A 16,433-nucleotide genomic window follows, 5' to 3' on the forward strand; every position below is an offset into this window, starting at 1 on the left:
ACGTCTACATTTCTACGGGAATAAACCATAGGGGAGAGACGCCGGGTGGAGGTGGAGTCTGTAGGTGGGGAGGGAGAAGAAAGGGGAGAGGAGGAAAACGGGGAAAGGCAGATACAAGAGAAACGGGGGGAGGACGGTGGATGATATACGCTTCAAAAGTTGCATTACAACAAACTGAAGAGTTGTGGCGAAGAGTAATAAAGCAAGATGATAACGCCGTACTTCCTAGAGAATTTCTGGGTAGGTGGTGCTTTTTTATTCACGGTGTTTACACCGGTGCTATTATCATGCTATGTTCCCTCCTTATCATGTTCATGCCAATCAGGAATCAAGTGTTATTCGTTTTGCAGAGGAAGTCGTCTAGCTCACAAGCTTAGTTCCCTCTGAAGTCGCAGTGTCCTGGTCAGCAACCCCGCGGCCACCGCTAATTTCCTTCGGCAAATATTTTGCTACCCCGGGGTTTGGGCCTCTGTGAACCAATCTAACTTGAAACGTCGAAGCGTCCACCCCTGTTTTCTGTCAATTGGCTCGGTCAGGATCGCTTGGAACGTATATGGTCAGTTCCCTGAATGCTATTGGACGCCTCGGCTGTCAGTCATAGCCGTTGGTCGTACGCGTCATTTTCTTCCGTGACAAAGTTTCAGTGAGATACCAGATGTTAGTAAGTTAGAATAGATTTTAAAGCCTCAATACCAACCTAAATAGCGATACTTTATTTCGTACAGCGGGTGCCGCAGAGCACTGGCTGTGTTAAGCTGAGCTCAGCGCTTTCTGCGTACTGCCTAAAGGTCATTTTTCTCCCGATAATAATTTGACGTGGCTGTGTCAAAGCAGGTGGGAAAGTAGAAGTCTACCGTTACTACTTGTTGCACTACACTGAAGTCACAAAGATAGTGCCATTAGAAGTGAAACTCGAACAGTATTGGCCTTATTAGGGCTACTCCTCCATGTCAAGACGGTGTATGTATTGCACTATAACACTACGGCAAGTATTGGTTATGCGTCATAGCTAAAATGTTACAAATTCTTACAGCGACATAGTTTTGAATAAAACCCATGGGTAAATTTGTACCTAACTGTTGTAACTTCCCCCTTTCTTTTTCTGTTCTTTTAAAAAAAAAATCTGTTACTCATTTATATATAATACAACAGGACTCTCAGCTTGAAACAACCAATCAGAATCTGTTCTTGTCTTCTTTAAGGTGGACAAACACATCCTTAAGTTTTAGCCTTAGTTGAACTCTGGAGGTGATCCAGGGCTTATAAAGGGGCTGTAATGAATATTTGTGGAAAACTACATTAAGCTAAGTGCTTGAAGTAATTACCAATAACACTGCTGTTACCCACTAACGCCTTTTTTGTTCCTAAATGAGAGTTCATCAATATCTAAAAGGCAAAAAGAGGAGCAATCAGAGACACTCCTGACTCTTCAATCTGCCCTTTGTGCCCTGCTGTGAGCCACAAGAGAATCCAGTGATGGTCGCGATCAGCTGTGTGTTTAACATGCAGGACACACATGAGCGCACATACTTGGCACTGGGAGGAGATGCATCCATTTCCCTTTTGACTTGACTACAAATCATCATCATCTTTATCAGACGTATTGAGTTTTTCAGTTTGTTTGTTATATTGCTAAGCAGAGAGGCTTTCCCCATTCACATCCCATGCTCTTTCACTTTTTTTCGATGTTTTCATTGGGGTTTTTTTTTCTCCCTTTTTTGTCATCTATACAAAATGGATCTCCTCAGCTGAATATACAAGTTCTTTAGGAATTCAGGCAGTGCTGTTTATCTGTCATAGTTGCAGCACTGGACTGGTCACCAGCTGTAACATTTCTACTCCTTGGATTTATTTGCAGGCTTTGTTTCATTTCCTTTTTCTCTCTCTGTACGAAATCTAAGCAAGAGTTTGGTTTCTCGATGGAAGTTCTGGCGCAAAAGTGCAAGATGTGGCCTATGTGCTGAAATGCCTGAGTCATTGGATTGTTGTAGCAAAACTATGATGACCTTATGTTTAACATGGAGTCTCAACAGAGCACTAGCACTGACTAGGCAGTATAGAGACAGCTAATATGTTGTCTTATATATTGTCCCACACTTCACACGCAGTGTCCCACTGACACGGCAAAGAGTGACGCTATTAAAGAGGTGGACAGGAGTGGCACACATCCTTTTGGCTACCTAATTTTCTTCAGCTGTCTCTGAAATCAAACCAGCATGGCTCTGCCTTCAGAGGAAGGGCTTGTTGAGGTTTTGTAACTGGATTGAATGGTGGTTCAACCCAACAGCCTTGAGAATCAGTAGCAATTTTCTAAGATTACCAGAGAGTGAAAACATTACACTAATTATGGTTTTTTTGTGAAACAAACATCCTGCCTCTTGCTGTTTGTTGTTCATTCTTCCCTTTATATTTAAACGAGTCGGTTTTAGTTGCATTAGACCAACCCGTTTTGGCGTTATCATCCCTAACAAGTTAAGTAATGGTCAAGTTTTCGTTTGTATCTACCACAAACAAAGCCCAGCCTCTGTGTGCATACCGCATACTAAAGCTGTGTGTGTTGTCTGTGATGAGCTGTGATAGCTCAGTGCACCGCTCCCAGACCTCTCTGGTCACATGACTGAGGCCAGACACTCTGATGTCAAGGCGCCGAGTGCGCAGCTCATGGCTGTGTGCTCTATAGGCTGTACCGGGCCACCGTTTACAGTCTGCGTTGGAGAGACACTGTGTTGTTTGGCTCTGTCTAAATTCCTCAGGGACAGCGTGCAATTCTTTCCACTGCTCTCACCTGAGCACACACCGGAACAGGAGAAGAAGTCATGTCAGCTGAGACACTTCTAATCCTGTGTATTGTTTCCCCCTTCCTAAAGCACAACATCAGTGCTGTAATAACAAGCATGGGAAACCTATGAAGTTTTTTCATAGGTTTCCCCTAGAGCTTAGGTAAACTGCTACACTGTACCACTTTCCTGCTTGCATACCATAGATTTACACACTTGGCACCTATGTGCTATAATTCTTTTGCCCATACTCCCATTTTCACACATTCAGCACATTAGAAATTTTTAAATTGTAATTTTTTACTCAAGCACATTTATTATATGTCCTACATATATGTTGTTTAACTGAAAAAGCATTGCACACAAACATCAGTGTTTACTGAGGCAGACAAACTTACAAATAAAAATAGTCTGAAATAATGTAAGCATTCATTTGCTCCCAGGCTTATTTTTTTTTTAGCGTTCTTTTGCAGTTTGGAAGGTATAGTATAACAATATGCAGCATGATAAACAACAATAGGCAACAACCACTTGATTCCCTACATAAACGATATTGAACCTTGCATTGTAGTCTGACTGCAGGAGAATGAATTCCTGTCCATCTCTGTGCAGCAGATGTTGCATGATAAACCATAGCACTGCGGTTTGGTTTATCTTTCCTTTTTAAGGTGGTAGTTAAGATTAAAGATGTCAGTTTCTTTTTGTGTTCAGTGCTCAGTATTGAATTGCTGTAAATATAAAGCATGGTTTTCAAAGATATGTTCTTACTGACTTAACAAATAGATTGTTTTTCTGGTGAGAAAGCCATGTACTCTGTCTAGTACATAAACTGTTATAATATGCAAAGAGTTTCTTTCACTCTATGTAATGACAGTTTTTTTTTCTTTATTGACCATTCGTCTTTACTTTCATAATTTACATCACTTTAAATTGCAAAAGTCTTGTGCCACCTCTTATTTCTTTATATTTTGCTAGAACGGTGGAAATATGTGCAGTGATTTTTTTGAAATATCTGCAAACATAAATGCGATTATAGTTTATAAAGCAAAAAAAATAAATAGTTTGTGCAGTTCTAAGACAATATTTGGTATGAACACCTTTATTTTTAAACACAGTGTGCACTCATGCTTTCTGGTACTTTCTTTAAGTGATCTTCAGGAATTGTTTTCTGGACTTCTTGAAGCTCTTCTTTGAATGTTGGGTGCTTTTTATTTTGTTCTCTGTTAAGATCCTACACTGCTTCAACAATGTTATGGTCCGGGCTTTGGGGAGGCCAGTCCATGACTGATTGTGTTCCATTGTGTATTTTTCTATCCAGGTATACTTTTACTCCATTGATATTGTGTTTGGGATCATTCCCATGTTGAAAAATGAAGCTGTCGCCAATCAGACACTTTCCAGGTAGTATTGCTTGGTGGGACAAAAGCTGATGGTGCTTTTCTGTATTCACAATACCACTCCAACACTGGGACACTGGGAAAACTGGACAAACTCTTAAGAACAGGACTTTGACATATTGTTCATCTGCCTGCCACTTCTTCTGCTGTTCTTAGCTAAAGCCTCTTTGGGAATTAGCTTATTGATACAAAATGCTTTTTTCTGTCTGTCAAACTGTGTGAGCTTTGGCATTTTTCATAGATTCAATTAAATAAATAGAATATCTGTTTTTGGGACAGGCTGCTAGAGCCAAAGTGCCTAAAGATTAAATTAAAATGGGTTATTTGCTAAGTTGTTACATGTGTATATACAACATTAGTTCATCCCTTTGAGTTTGGTGCCTTTTTATCATTGAACAATTCATAGGTCAGTGTAAAGTGACTTACCAAGAAAACAGAAAATTTCTCTGAAAGGTGTCAGTTACAAAACCTGAAGTGAAAATGAATGAAAACGGACACTGTCTAAAGAAAAACGTTCAAACTGTTGAGCAACAGTTTGAACCACTGAAGACCAAAAAATGACAAAGTCTGGTTGACTGGAATCAGAATATAAAGATATAAGTGGTGGCTAAAACAAAAACTGAATTTTATAAGCAATTAATGATAAATATGAAAATCAATTTGGCTGTTTGCTCTATGAGAAGTCAAAAATATTTAAAGCAGCCCACTTCTGAGTGAGATAAAATTTTATATGATTTCACAGACAGTAACCCCAAATAAAGATAAACTGGTGTTTCAAAATAAAAGCTTAAAATGTTGTGCAGGAAAGGTGTCACAGAACCATTAGTCACCAATGTTTGTATAATTATTCTCTCCTTGGGCAGTTGTTCCATCAGCCATCTGGCTCATTTCCACTGACTTTAGATTTAATTCCAGCTTTAATAGTTCTCTTTTCTTTCCCCTCATGGGTGAAACTAGTATTACCTATTTTTTTTGGCCTAAAGCATACAACTTTTTCTTTAGTTCCCCCTAGTCTGTGCAGTGTAGTGTATCACAATTTTCTCATTCTAGCACCTGTTTCTGTAATTATGGTACAACCAGCTGACACAGCTTGTTCTCTTCCCTTTTTTAATGAATTTGGTCAGTTCATAGGAAGCTGTCTCAGCTCGTCTGTACTGTTTGTCAAACACACCACAGTTGACGTATGCTAAATTCTCAGTAGGTTATCGTCCAGTTGGGGTGGGCACATTTAATGTGTGGTTGGAATATTAAACAAACAGTGTTTTCATTGATTACATCACAGACATGAGTGTAAAAAAAAAACTGCGTCACTCTGGTATCACTTATATTATATATTTATCTAAAATGTACATATTATTTATATATCTATATGTATTTTTACATTTCTCTCTACTGCTTTAGAAATTGATTCCAGCCTTAGCAATTGTGAGGAAAAAAAAACGCCCTTAGCTGTTTCCCGTGTTTCTTTTTCTTTTGTATTCATTGATATCAGGTACCAGTCGAACACAGGAGCTGAACAGAATGGGCTCTCTTCCTGTTGCCTTTCTGCTCTGTTTTCACTTACTTTCGTCACTTCCCTGTTTTGTAGTACGATTGGCCAGTTGTTAAATCTCTCACTTAGTTTGTGTTTTAAAGTGTTGCGTAACATGTGGTCTCATAAACTGTGCTTCTTATAGCTTTGACATCTAATGCATGCAGTAGTTTGCATGTCATGATTGCTGTTAAGTGGGGTAATAGCTAAACTTTTTTTTTTAGCTGTTTTCTTGTTACAGTAGGAAGCACACTTCAGTGGTCTGCTCACTGGGGTAAATGTTGGCCAGTGAGCCGTGACCTGGAGAACAACGCTTTCCTTTTAGTGTGTATTTTATTTGTATATAGTTATTTTTGGAGCTTCTTGACATAAACTTCCTGAAAATATGTGGAAAAAGAAAACTAAAGCCATTAGTTAATGCTTTAGCCTTTAGGCTAAACTGCTGACAGTGGATTGCTTCAGGAACTAGGAAATATCTGCGATGGCCTCGGCTCAAGGGGAAACTAAGCTGGACTGCAGATTAATACAAGACTGATGGTGAACTCTGGTGAACTGGAGTCTTCCCATATTGTGACATGCATTTTAGTTAAACTTTTCCTATTTGTATGTGACATCAGACAGCAGTTTCATCACCAACTGCGGGTTTATCAGCATTTATCGCTTTTACATTTCATTTCCCAAAATATCACAACAAATGTGCTAATAAAGTGTTCTTAGTCATGTTACCGTTATTGATTTTCCTTTGACATCTTTTGAGGCTTCTAGTAAGGCATGTGTCCTCCTGAGCTGAAGCAATCAAGAAGGCCAATGAGGAAGTAAAGCTGGAAAAAGAGGATATTTTTAAATCGAAAATAAATTTGATGACATTCTCTAGTCTGGATCTTTATCTTCTTTGTCTATGTGGCTAGGGGGGGGGGTGAAATTATTCAACTTTGTCCTAAAGTGTGTGAATGTGTGTGTGAATGGGTGAATGACTGAATGTAGTGTGAAGCGCTTTGGGGTCCTTAGGGACTAGAAAAGCGCTATACAAATGCTGGCCATTTACCATTTAAAGATCTATCTTTACGCTGTTTTCACATTTGTATGCCCAAGTTTAGCTTAAATATGTTAAAGAAGGTTATTACCAGTGTTGGACAGCTATTGCTTTAGAGTAGGGGTCAAAAGACTCACTTTTAATAGAAATTTTTGACCAAAGAACTGCTTGTGACACCCTAAAACAAATTTAAGCATCATACAGAATGACATGTCCTATTAAGTATAAATTAGCATGGCAACATTGCTAATAGGAGTGAAAAACTAAAATCTTTTGGCACGTGGACCAAATGTGAAGTCGAGGAAAAATCTGTCCTCCGCATGTTTTAATCAAATAAAAAGTAGACTCATTTGATAATAAATAAAAGCGGCCTAATAGCTTTTAAATTGGGAAAGATAAAAGAAATAAAGACATTGGCTAGTTTGAATTTCATTTTGATTGAAGTCCAAGTCAGTAGGAGCAGGTCTTCATTTTTTTTCTTTAGCTGCATATAGCAGTAAGTACTCAGACCTGCAAACCACAATAACAACAACCAAAACAAATTAAAATGCTAGAAATAGTTTATTTTCATATCATATTCTTGTTTATGCATCTGTAGCCATAGATTTGCAACCCCTGCACAGGGTTAGAAATCGGGACCAGATCTATTTTCCAAAGACCAGTCATGCAAACACAAACCCATCATAATCGGTTTTATTCCGCCACATCTGATGGCATCAGATGGATTATTGATTGATTGATTATGCTGCCTTTGCAGTGGTCTAAACAAGCCAACTTTTCTATCAGTTCAAGTGTTTAATATTTCATTTCTCGGTTTGCTCAAGCATATGTAAGACATTGGCCATGGCTGTCCCGTGCAGCTTTCTTTTGCTGTGAAGCTGCAAAAACACGTCATTGTCGTTTCCTATAAACTAGTTAACACAAGCCAATGTGAAATAAGTCATGTCAGACAACAGCAGTTTTATAAACATATAAAATCTACACTCCTAATGCAGATATCATGAGCTATATGAACTGTGTGCAGTAGCTCAGTTCAGTCCTCTTTGTCCCTGTTGCCACAAAGGGTTGTAAGGTTGTAATGCTCTCTACTGGAATCGCTCTCAGGCTGTCCAATTCACTTCAATCTCCCCCTCTTTAGTCGTTGGCTAATTGTATTAGCTTCAAAGAGCCACACATTTTCTTGTACAATCAAAGCTAGGTTTTGTAGTCAGTGTTGTGTTTCAAATGGTTTTGTAATGTGTAACAAGCCTTGGCTGATCTGGTGTTAACCTCTAACTGTCCCAGTTGCTCGTAAATTTCACACATTCCAGTTACCCTAAAGTGCCACTGCACTAAAATTTAGCAAACTATATTTACAAACAGAAATGTACAAGTATTGTCGACAACACTGTACATGTAGTGTACATTTAATGTCGTTGTTTGTTTTGAGATCAGCTACTGCACATAATATATGTAATTTGTAAGGATTTTAGGGTTATAAAAATAATTACCAAAAGATATATATATGTTGATAATACTGCTACCTGGGTAGTTGATATATCAGTTTTTATCCAGATTGATTAACGTGTCTTGGAGGGGATAGGAAACAGACATACATGCACTACAGCCATTATAGTACAAGTTCAATCTTTTTATTTTACCCCAGTCACTCACAGCTGCTCTGGCCAAAGGCATTATGTTTCCAGGTTGTTCATCCTATTCTCATGAATGTAATATCTCAGCATCACCTGGAGGGGCCTCATGTGCCACAATCATTCATTTTAACTCAGGGATGAACTGGCTCGACTTTGTTGGTCAAAGATCAAGTTCAGCTATAGAGTCTAGCTTGTCCCAGGCCCCATTTTTAAAATATCCTCTAGCAGCTGCGTGAACAAATCCATGTAAGATTTGCAGCCAGTAAGCTACAAAATGCAGCTTTCTCATGTGCTTCACACTGTATAAGGTGGTATTTTAATGCATGTTTTCCTGATCCTATTTCAGAAGGCATTTGTATTTGTACACTAAAGTGGAAACAGTACAAACAGTAATTTCAGAGACACTGAAGGTGTGACCAAAAGTTAGTGAAATTAATAACTAGGACAAGTCCCATGTTTAAACTTTATTCAACTTTAGTGTGAGCAATTGACGCAAGTCCCAGACAATTGACATTTGATAGGGTGGAGGTTGTCCAGACAGTCGGAGCCTGGAAGGTCAGCTAGTGACCAGCCATGAGCCGCAAAATAATATGCAATGAGCGCATCACTTCCTGTGTGGATGCCCTTTTAGACGAGTTATTTCAGACAACAAAAACTTAAGACTCATGAAGATAAAGAATTGTAGTGTGACCTCACTAAACATTTTTATGTCGTGAATTCTTATTTATTTGTTTACTTTTTATGCTTTTGGGAGAATTAGACACAGTAAGTTAGGTTCATCTTCTCTGTGACATCCTAATGTTTTACAGAACCTTTTTTCCGGGCATATTTTAATTCCATAAGTCTGCAATAGAAGTGGCAATGCGAACATAGTTTACATTTGATCAAAGACTGAACTTTTCTATTCCTGCAAAATGTTCTATAAGTATAACCGCCCGTACACATGCGGTGTGATGTGTGTTGACAGTTGTTATCTGTAATTTCAGTGGTTTAGGAATTATACAGAAAATAGAGGTAGGAATAAACAGACACCTGGCGATCCAATATTGTGAACATATGTTGTGATTTTTCCTCAACTGCAAATTATTCAAGATGTGTTGTGATGTGTGTTATGTCTTCAAAGTTAAACTCTGTCAGTATCTGTTTTATACAATAAGTTAAAGTTATCTCACTTTAGTTATTTTTTTGTTGCAAAATGAGATTGTCAATAAAACCTCCTGTTGGCATTAGATGAACCCTGATGAAGTCTTATATCATTTCAATGTCAATTAAATGAGTCAATTTGGTAATTAAATGCAATTGGTTTTTGATAATACAGCATTTAGCCGTGATAAATAGTTAAAAAAAGATATTTGTTGCTGTCTGCATAGACAGAAAATCTACTATTAAGGTTGCACTCAGCAACCTTCCTGTTCTGTAGGAATGTAACCAGAATACAACCAGCTGGCAGCCACTTGAGTCAAGTTGTGCTCATTGACAAAGACTTATTCAGACCAATGGCAACATGTTGGCAATCTTGACTACATTTATAAAGTAGATAACAATTATTTGCAGACATTTGGCAATCTCTTTGAGAGTGATTGCATCCAGTCTAAGTCAGACTGCGAAAGGTTGCCTCTTATTAAGCAACCTTTGCAATCATTTAGCAATCAGAAGTGGTAATGAGTGTGCAACACCCTCAAGTTTTGGACAACCATCCTATTCTTACTCGTGTAACTGAGCCAGTTATGAGGTAGCTTTGTCAAGCTAAGTGTGTCCAGTGTTGGACGGTTCTTCGTTTGAGCTAATTTAATGTAAGTTTGCTGACTAATGTTGTCTCAGGATGGTGTTGTATGAGAGGGGCCCTCTTGTTCATAAGATTTAATTTTATTCAGTAAAATGTAGATATTTGGTGTGTTCCTGTATTGATACAAAATATCACAACGTTATGGGTTATCGATTGTTCCGCTACCCCTAGAAGACAATAATTCTGGTTAAAACAAAACTGCTGTTTTTCATCTAGATGAATTATTTAGAATGTCTTTGCATTTTTAAAGTGCAACTGGACACTGTTGCCCAGTGGCATGGTTACAGCAGCGCAGAAAGCTGTTCAGGTGTGTCTTTCATTGTAGGTTTTAGCCTTCGACCAGTCTTCTGTTGATTTGCTAATTTCTAAGTGTTGTTTCTCTTAAACATGGCCAAGATGAATATGGTCGACCAGAGTTTACTGCAGATGCAGATAGAAGCTATGCAAAAAATGAGAACGCTGCTGCTAGAAAAAGCCTTAACGGTAATGTGTAATCAATAACAGACTTTGTGTTGCTACACTTAATGGTTTTTGCAGTGACTGAGCATCAACTTCCACGTTTTTTTTTTTGTTTCTGTCTGCCAAACAGGGGGAAAAAAATAATGGCTTTGATGTGCTCTACCATAACATGAAGCATGGCCAAATTTCCACTAAGGAGCTGACAGACTTCATCAGAGAAAGGTAAGACACAGTGTTCTGGTACGCATCAAGGGCACAATATGGTTAATCTAACACATTGAACACATTACTAATTAACTGGTTGCACTCTGTCTAGCTCTTCAATACATGTCTTTCCTGTCCATGTGGTTTTTTGGTATTTAAAAGTCTTTCTAAGGCTATAACCTGCACGTCCAGTTCCTCATACTGTGCGTATAATAACACCCAGATTCTTTGCTGACACTTCCATGAATATCCACGTTGAATTTGCAAGTTTTTTACACACTGTAACCTTGAACCACACTGGGGTGTTAAAGGGCTTCGACTAATCATACAGAAATATCTATTAGGTCTTCATATGTCATAATCGATTGAGTGATTAAGTTCAGTGAGTTTTTTGGTTGGCGAAAGCAAATAAGAAAAATAAACCAGTGAAGGTGAAACCTCACAAAAAGCCATCTATATGACTATCATTTGAAAATGATTTAATTCTTGCCAACTGTTTCATTTGCCCATATTGCTGTAAACTTACACATCCTTTACCACCTCCACGATGACTCAGTTCTTTGTGGGAAGAGGTGTGAGTCTGTAACCTGCCACATGACGGATGAGCTGGCTCTGGAATTCAGCTGTGGATTCCACTGTCTGCTCCTCCTGTTGTTGAGGAATGCACTCAACTCGCTTTGAGTTGATCAGATTACTTTATTGAAGGATAAAAATAGAATTTGCGCCGTCGTGGTCAGATTCCCACTTCATGATTATTTTAATCAAAAAGTTTCACAGTAGAAACATTTCCAAATATCTCTAAAACAATCATGCTACCAGTCATATTCAACAACAATTAAGTAATTATTCACTTAGCCCAGTCATTTAACATGTTTATTTTTCCAATAATTCCACATCTTTTTATTATTCTTATTTCTTTGGTGGCAGGTTTACTGATAGGAAAACCACCACCTTCATATTTCTTGCCACAAGCTGTTCCAACAATTGTGACGCTCACCTGCACTTTTTAAAGCATCCAGTCACACTTTGATGTTTTTATTTATTTAACCTTTATTTATACAGCTAGTCCCATTGAGACTCAATGTCTCATTTACAACAAAGACCTGTAATAAACATAATAAATAATCTTTCAGATTTTTGACTTTGCTTAAATATTAACACTCCTCCTACTCTGCAGCTGTGCTATTCTTTAGTACACTAAAATTAATCAATGCATTATTCATGGAGGAGACAGAAGGTCAGTTAGTGTTTTACTTACTGTGTGGTTATGCTGCTTTGTGCCAGCTTCATAGTCAGCTTGGTCTTTTACATTTCACAGAGTGTTTCAAAATCTGCACTATGGCTTCCTCTGCTGGGGAAAGCAGCTATGTGCACTGTGTGTCTGTCAGTTAATGAAATCTTAAAGGGACACACACACACCACACACACACAACAGTGTCTGCTAATTAAACTTCACGTGGAGTAATGAGAGTGAGCCACACTTTGGCTTTCAAAAATACTACCAGTCCATTACTAGCAGCTGTTAGGTCCCAGTGCTTGAATATGGTGCCTATTTTCACGTTTGTTTGAGCTTAAAAAACTGAACGAGGGAAAGGAGAAAGAGGCGGCGTGGAGTCCGTTTCTCATTTTCAGCAGAAGAGGAAGTAAAGCGAGAAACAAAAAGCACCCTTGTTAACGTAAAAATGATCAATTATTAAGCTTATAGTTATTCACCATGAGAGAATGGATATCAAATATGGAAAAGAAAGTGTCTTTAAATTTAAATTCACTTCCCTGTCATGTGTGTCACACAATAAGCGTCAAACACTGTAGACTTATTCACAAATGTATGACACATTGTTTTAACAATTTATGCTCTACAGTTTCATTTGAAGGACTTAAAAGCAACCAACAGTCACTTTTAAAAATCCATTGACGTTGACGTTGTATGTCGTTGAATAAGAAGTTAAAAGGTATTCTGAGGTCTAATCTGGTGGAGGAGCTGTCCAGTAATAGTAATGGTTGTCAAACTTGTATGCGTCCACAATGTGTAAGCACAGAATTTAAATATTCAGAAGTACAACACGAACTTCCTTAGGGTTAATGTAAGGGCTGTAGTTATGCTTGGGAGCATTTATGACATGATAAAGTTTAAAAAACGAATTCCCAACCCAGGCTATCGAAAGATGCAGAAGAAGAAGTGCAGGCATCTCCACCGTGCTGCAGACAGTGTCACAATATCCTGTGCGTGATTATGTGTGTGCGCGTGTGCCTAGGCTGGGTGTGTGCATTTGCCTATGTGCACATTTGACCTGCTTCCCCCTGGCTGACCTCGTTCGGGAGACACAAATGCAAAATTCACGCTTTCACTACAACACCGCTGCAGTTTTTTCTCCCCACTACTGTCACTTTGTTACAGAATACAGGAATAAAAAGGGAAATTGAGAGAAGCATGCAGTTCAAACACTAGCTTTCATACTCTGTCATCTTCCGCATGAGGTTTATGACCAAATCCCAGGCCAAACCACATTTATTTGCCCACACACGGTGCATGTGGTCAAACATTTATGCTGCGAGTTCTAAGTGGGTGTTTCTGGCCTGGATGTGCAGATTCTTAGCGACGTGTCCCGTTTGAGCTGCAGCCTAGTTGCAAGTGAATTGGAAAAACTTTATCATACTCTACAACACTATCCTCTAGTTTTGAGAAGAATAATTGTTATTTTGACATTGTTGACATAACAGTATAAACTCATGGTTATTTGAACAGTTTATTTAAAGTCATGCTTATATATTGTGGTGTTGTGTTTAATTTCTTGTTCTTGCTCTCTTCTAGGAGTACTATTGAGGAGGCCTATGCCAGGTCAATGACCAAACTTGCCAAGTCAGCTGGCAACTTTTCTCAGCTTGGGTTAGTACTAGAGATGGCACATGCCACTTTTTTATGTCCGATACCGATATCATAAATCTGGATATCTGCCGATACCGAAATGAATCCGATATAGTGTGTTTTTTAATCAATAAAACTGTTTTTTTTTAAATATCTTGCTGCTTTTTGTATAAGTTCATACTCAAGTTAAAAAAACAAACAACAACAAACACTAAAGCTATTCTGTTATACCTGTATGCAAAAAATACACTGCACCCAAAATATTTCATAGTTCAGCAACACTGATCAATCTAATAAACTTAAACCTACTCCATCCTCCCTATTCTGGTATTTTAAAGAGTAAGCAACCTAACCAACAGGGTTCTAAAACTCCCAGCAAAAAAATAAATAAAAATAAAAAATAGGGAACCACCCACCCTCCACCTCGTGATGCTTAATCGACGTAATCAACTTTAATTTGATGCAGTGTGAAAAAAAATGCGCAGAAATAAATTATTTTTCAAGAATAATTAAATAGATTCAACATCTTTCTTCAACAGAATTGCAGACTGCACAGATGGTACCTTCCCAAAGGAAAAAGTAGTATAGCTTACTAGGGTATATTAGACTTAATAGTTACTATATACAGGGAGTGCAGAATTATTAGGCAAATGAGTATTTTGTCCACATCATCTTCTTCATGCATGTTGTCTTACTTCAAGCTGTATAGGCTCGAAAGCCTACTACCAATTAAGCATATTAGGTGATGTGCATCTCTGTAATGAGAAGGGGTGTGGTCTAATGACATCAACACCCTATATCAGGTGTGCATAATTATTAGGCAACGTCCTTTCCTTTGGCAAAATGGGTCAAAAGAAGGACTTGACAGGCTGAAAGTGGCATTGGTTTTGGTGCCATAAATAGTCAAAAATAGTGAGATATCTTGCAGAGGGATGCAGCAGTCTCAAAATTGCAAAGCTTCTGAAGCGTGATCATCGAACAATCAAGCGTTTCATTCAAAATAGTCAACAGGGTCGCAAGAAGCGTGTGGAAAAACCAAGGCGCCAAATAACTGCCCATGAACTGAGAAAAGTCAAGCGTGCAGCTGCCAAGATGCCACTTGCCACCAGTTTGGCCATATTTCAGAGCTGCAACATCACTGGAGTGCCCAAAAGCACAAGGTGTGCAATACTCAGAGACATGGCCAAGGTAAGAAAGGCTGAAAGACGACCACCACTGAACAAGACACACAAGCTGAAACGTCAAGACTGGGCCAAGAAATATCTCAAGACAGATTTTTCTAAGGTTTTATGGACTGATGAAATGAGAGTGAGTCTTGATGGGCCAGATGGATGGGCCCGTGGCTGGATTGGTAAAGGGCAGAGAGGTCCAGTCCGACTCAGACGCCAGCAAGGTGGAGGTGGAGTACTGGTTTGGGCTGGTATCATCAAAGATGAGCTTGTGGGGCCTTTTCGGGTTGAGGATGGAGTCAAGTTCAACTCCCAGTCCTACTGCCAGTTTCTGGAAGACACCTTCTTCAAGCAGTGGTACAGGAAGAAGTCTGCATCCTTCAAGAAAAACATGATTTTCATGCAGGACAATGCTCCATCACACGCGTCCAAGTACTCCACAGCGTAGCTGGCAAGAAAGGGTATAAAAGAAGAAAAACTAATGACATGGCCAAATTGTTCACCTGATCTGAACCCCATTGAGAACCTGTGGTCCATCATCAAATGTGAGATTTACAAGGAGGGAAAACAGTACACCTCTCTGAACAGTGTCTGGGAGGCTGTGGTTGCTGCTGCACGCAATGTTGATGGTGAACAGATCAAAACACTGACAGAATCCATGGATGGCAGGCTTTTGAGTGTCCTTGCAAAGAAAGGTGGCTATATTGGTCGCTGATTTGTTTTTGTTTTGTTTTTGAATGTCAGAAATGTATATTTGTGAATGTGGAGATGTTATATTGGTTTCACTGGTAAAAAGAAATAATTGAAATGGGTATATATTTGTTTTTTGTTAAGTTGCCTAATAATTATGCACAGTAATAGTCACCTGCACAATCCCCCTAAAATAGCTAAAACTAAAAACAAACTAAAAACTACTTCCAAAAACATTCAGCTTTGATATTAATGAGTTTTTTGGGTTCATTGAGAACATGGTTGTTGTTCAATAATAAAATTATTCCTCAAAAATACAACTTGCCTAATAATTCTGCACTCCCTGTACAGTAATGGACTTCTATACATTTTACATCAGATTAAAACTTTGGGTGTAAGATTCAGATAATTATTTATTAAAAGCTAGACATTTTAAATGAGAATAAGAAAGAAACGTATGTCTTTGTGCCCCCTTTTCCCTGTTAATGCCCTATCGGCCCCCCTGGCTAAACTTTGCTAGATCCGCCCCTGCACAGTTACCAGCCGTCAGCTGCATAGAAAAGGATCCTGGTGTAGAAAGTTATATTAAATAAATTCTAACAACACCTTATCAAGCTTAAACGTGCTGCTGTTGTTCAGCCGCTGGTTTCCTCTTTCTGGCGCGAAGTTGGCGATAAACAAAAGAGAGACGGACTCGCGACAGAAAAGCCGATCAGCTGATCATTGATCAGTTTCATGATTGAAGTAGAAACAGGAGAGGGAGGGAGAGAGAAGAGTCAGTCGCTCCATATATCAGTTGTTAAGCTTAACGCAGGAATGCTTTGCAAACATTCAAAATGAACTTACACATTTGCTTTACTTCTCCCTGGGATCACTTCCTCTGAGAT

At 38.7% G+C, this 16,433-nt stretch overlaps 1 protein-coding gene across 4 annotated transcripts in view; it reads left to right on the top strand.

The window, feature by feature from the left end:
* Nucleotides 1-25: 25 nt before the first annotated feature.
* fcho2 (FCH and mu domain containing endocytic adaptor 2) overlaps nucleotides 26-16,433 on the top strand; it is a 50,620-nt gene continuing 34,212 nt past the window's right edge. Inside the window, exons 1-3 of one of the 4 annotated variants that reach the window (XM_082542333.1) lie at nucleotides 26-240; nucleotides 10,748-10,839; nucleotides 13,634-13,708. In XM_082542333.1, coding sequence (XP_082398459.1) covers nucleotides 208-240; nucleotides 10,748-10,839; nucleotides 13,634-13,708 — 200 coding nt within the window. In that variant the 5' untranslated portion in view covers nucleotides 26-207. The remainder of the gene's footprint in view (nucleotides 241-10,747; nucleotides 10,840-13,633; nucleotides 13,709-16,433) is intronic. The other 3 variants (XM_082542330.1, XM_082542331.1, XM_082542332.1) reach the window with 3 other exon arrangements.

This window comes from Aulonocara stuartgranti, assembly GCF_965226115.1.
Source record: "Aulonocara stuartgranti genome assembly, chromosome: 7".
Lineage (NCBI taxonomy): Eukaryota > Metazoa > Chordata > Actinopteri > Cichliformes > Cichlidae > Aulonocara > Aulonocara stuartgranti.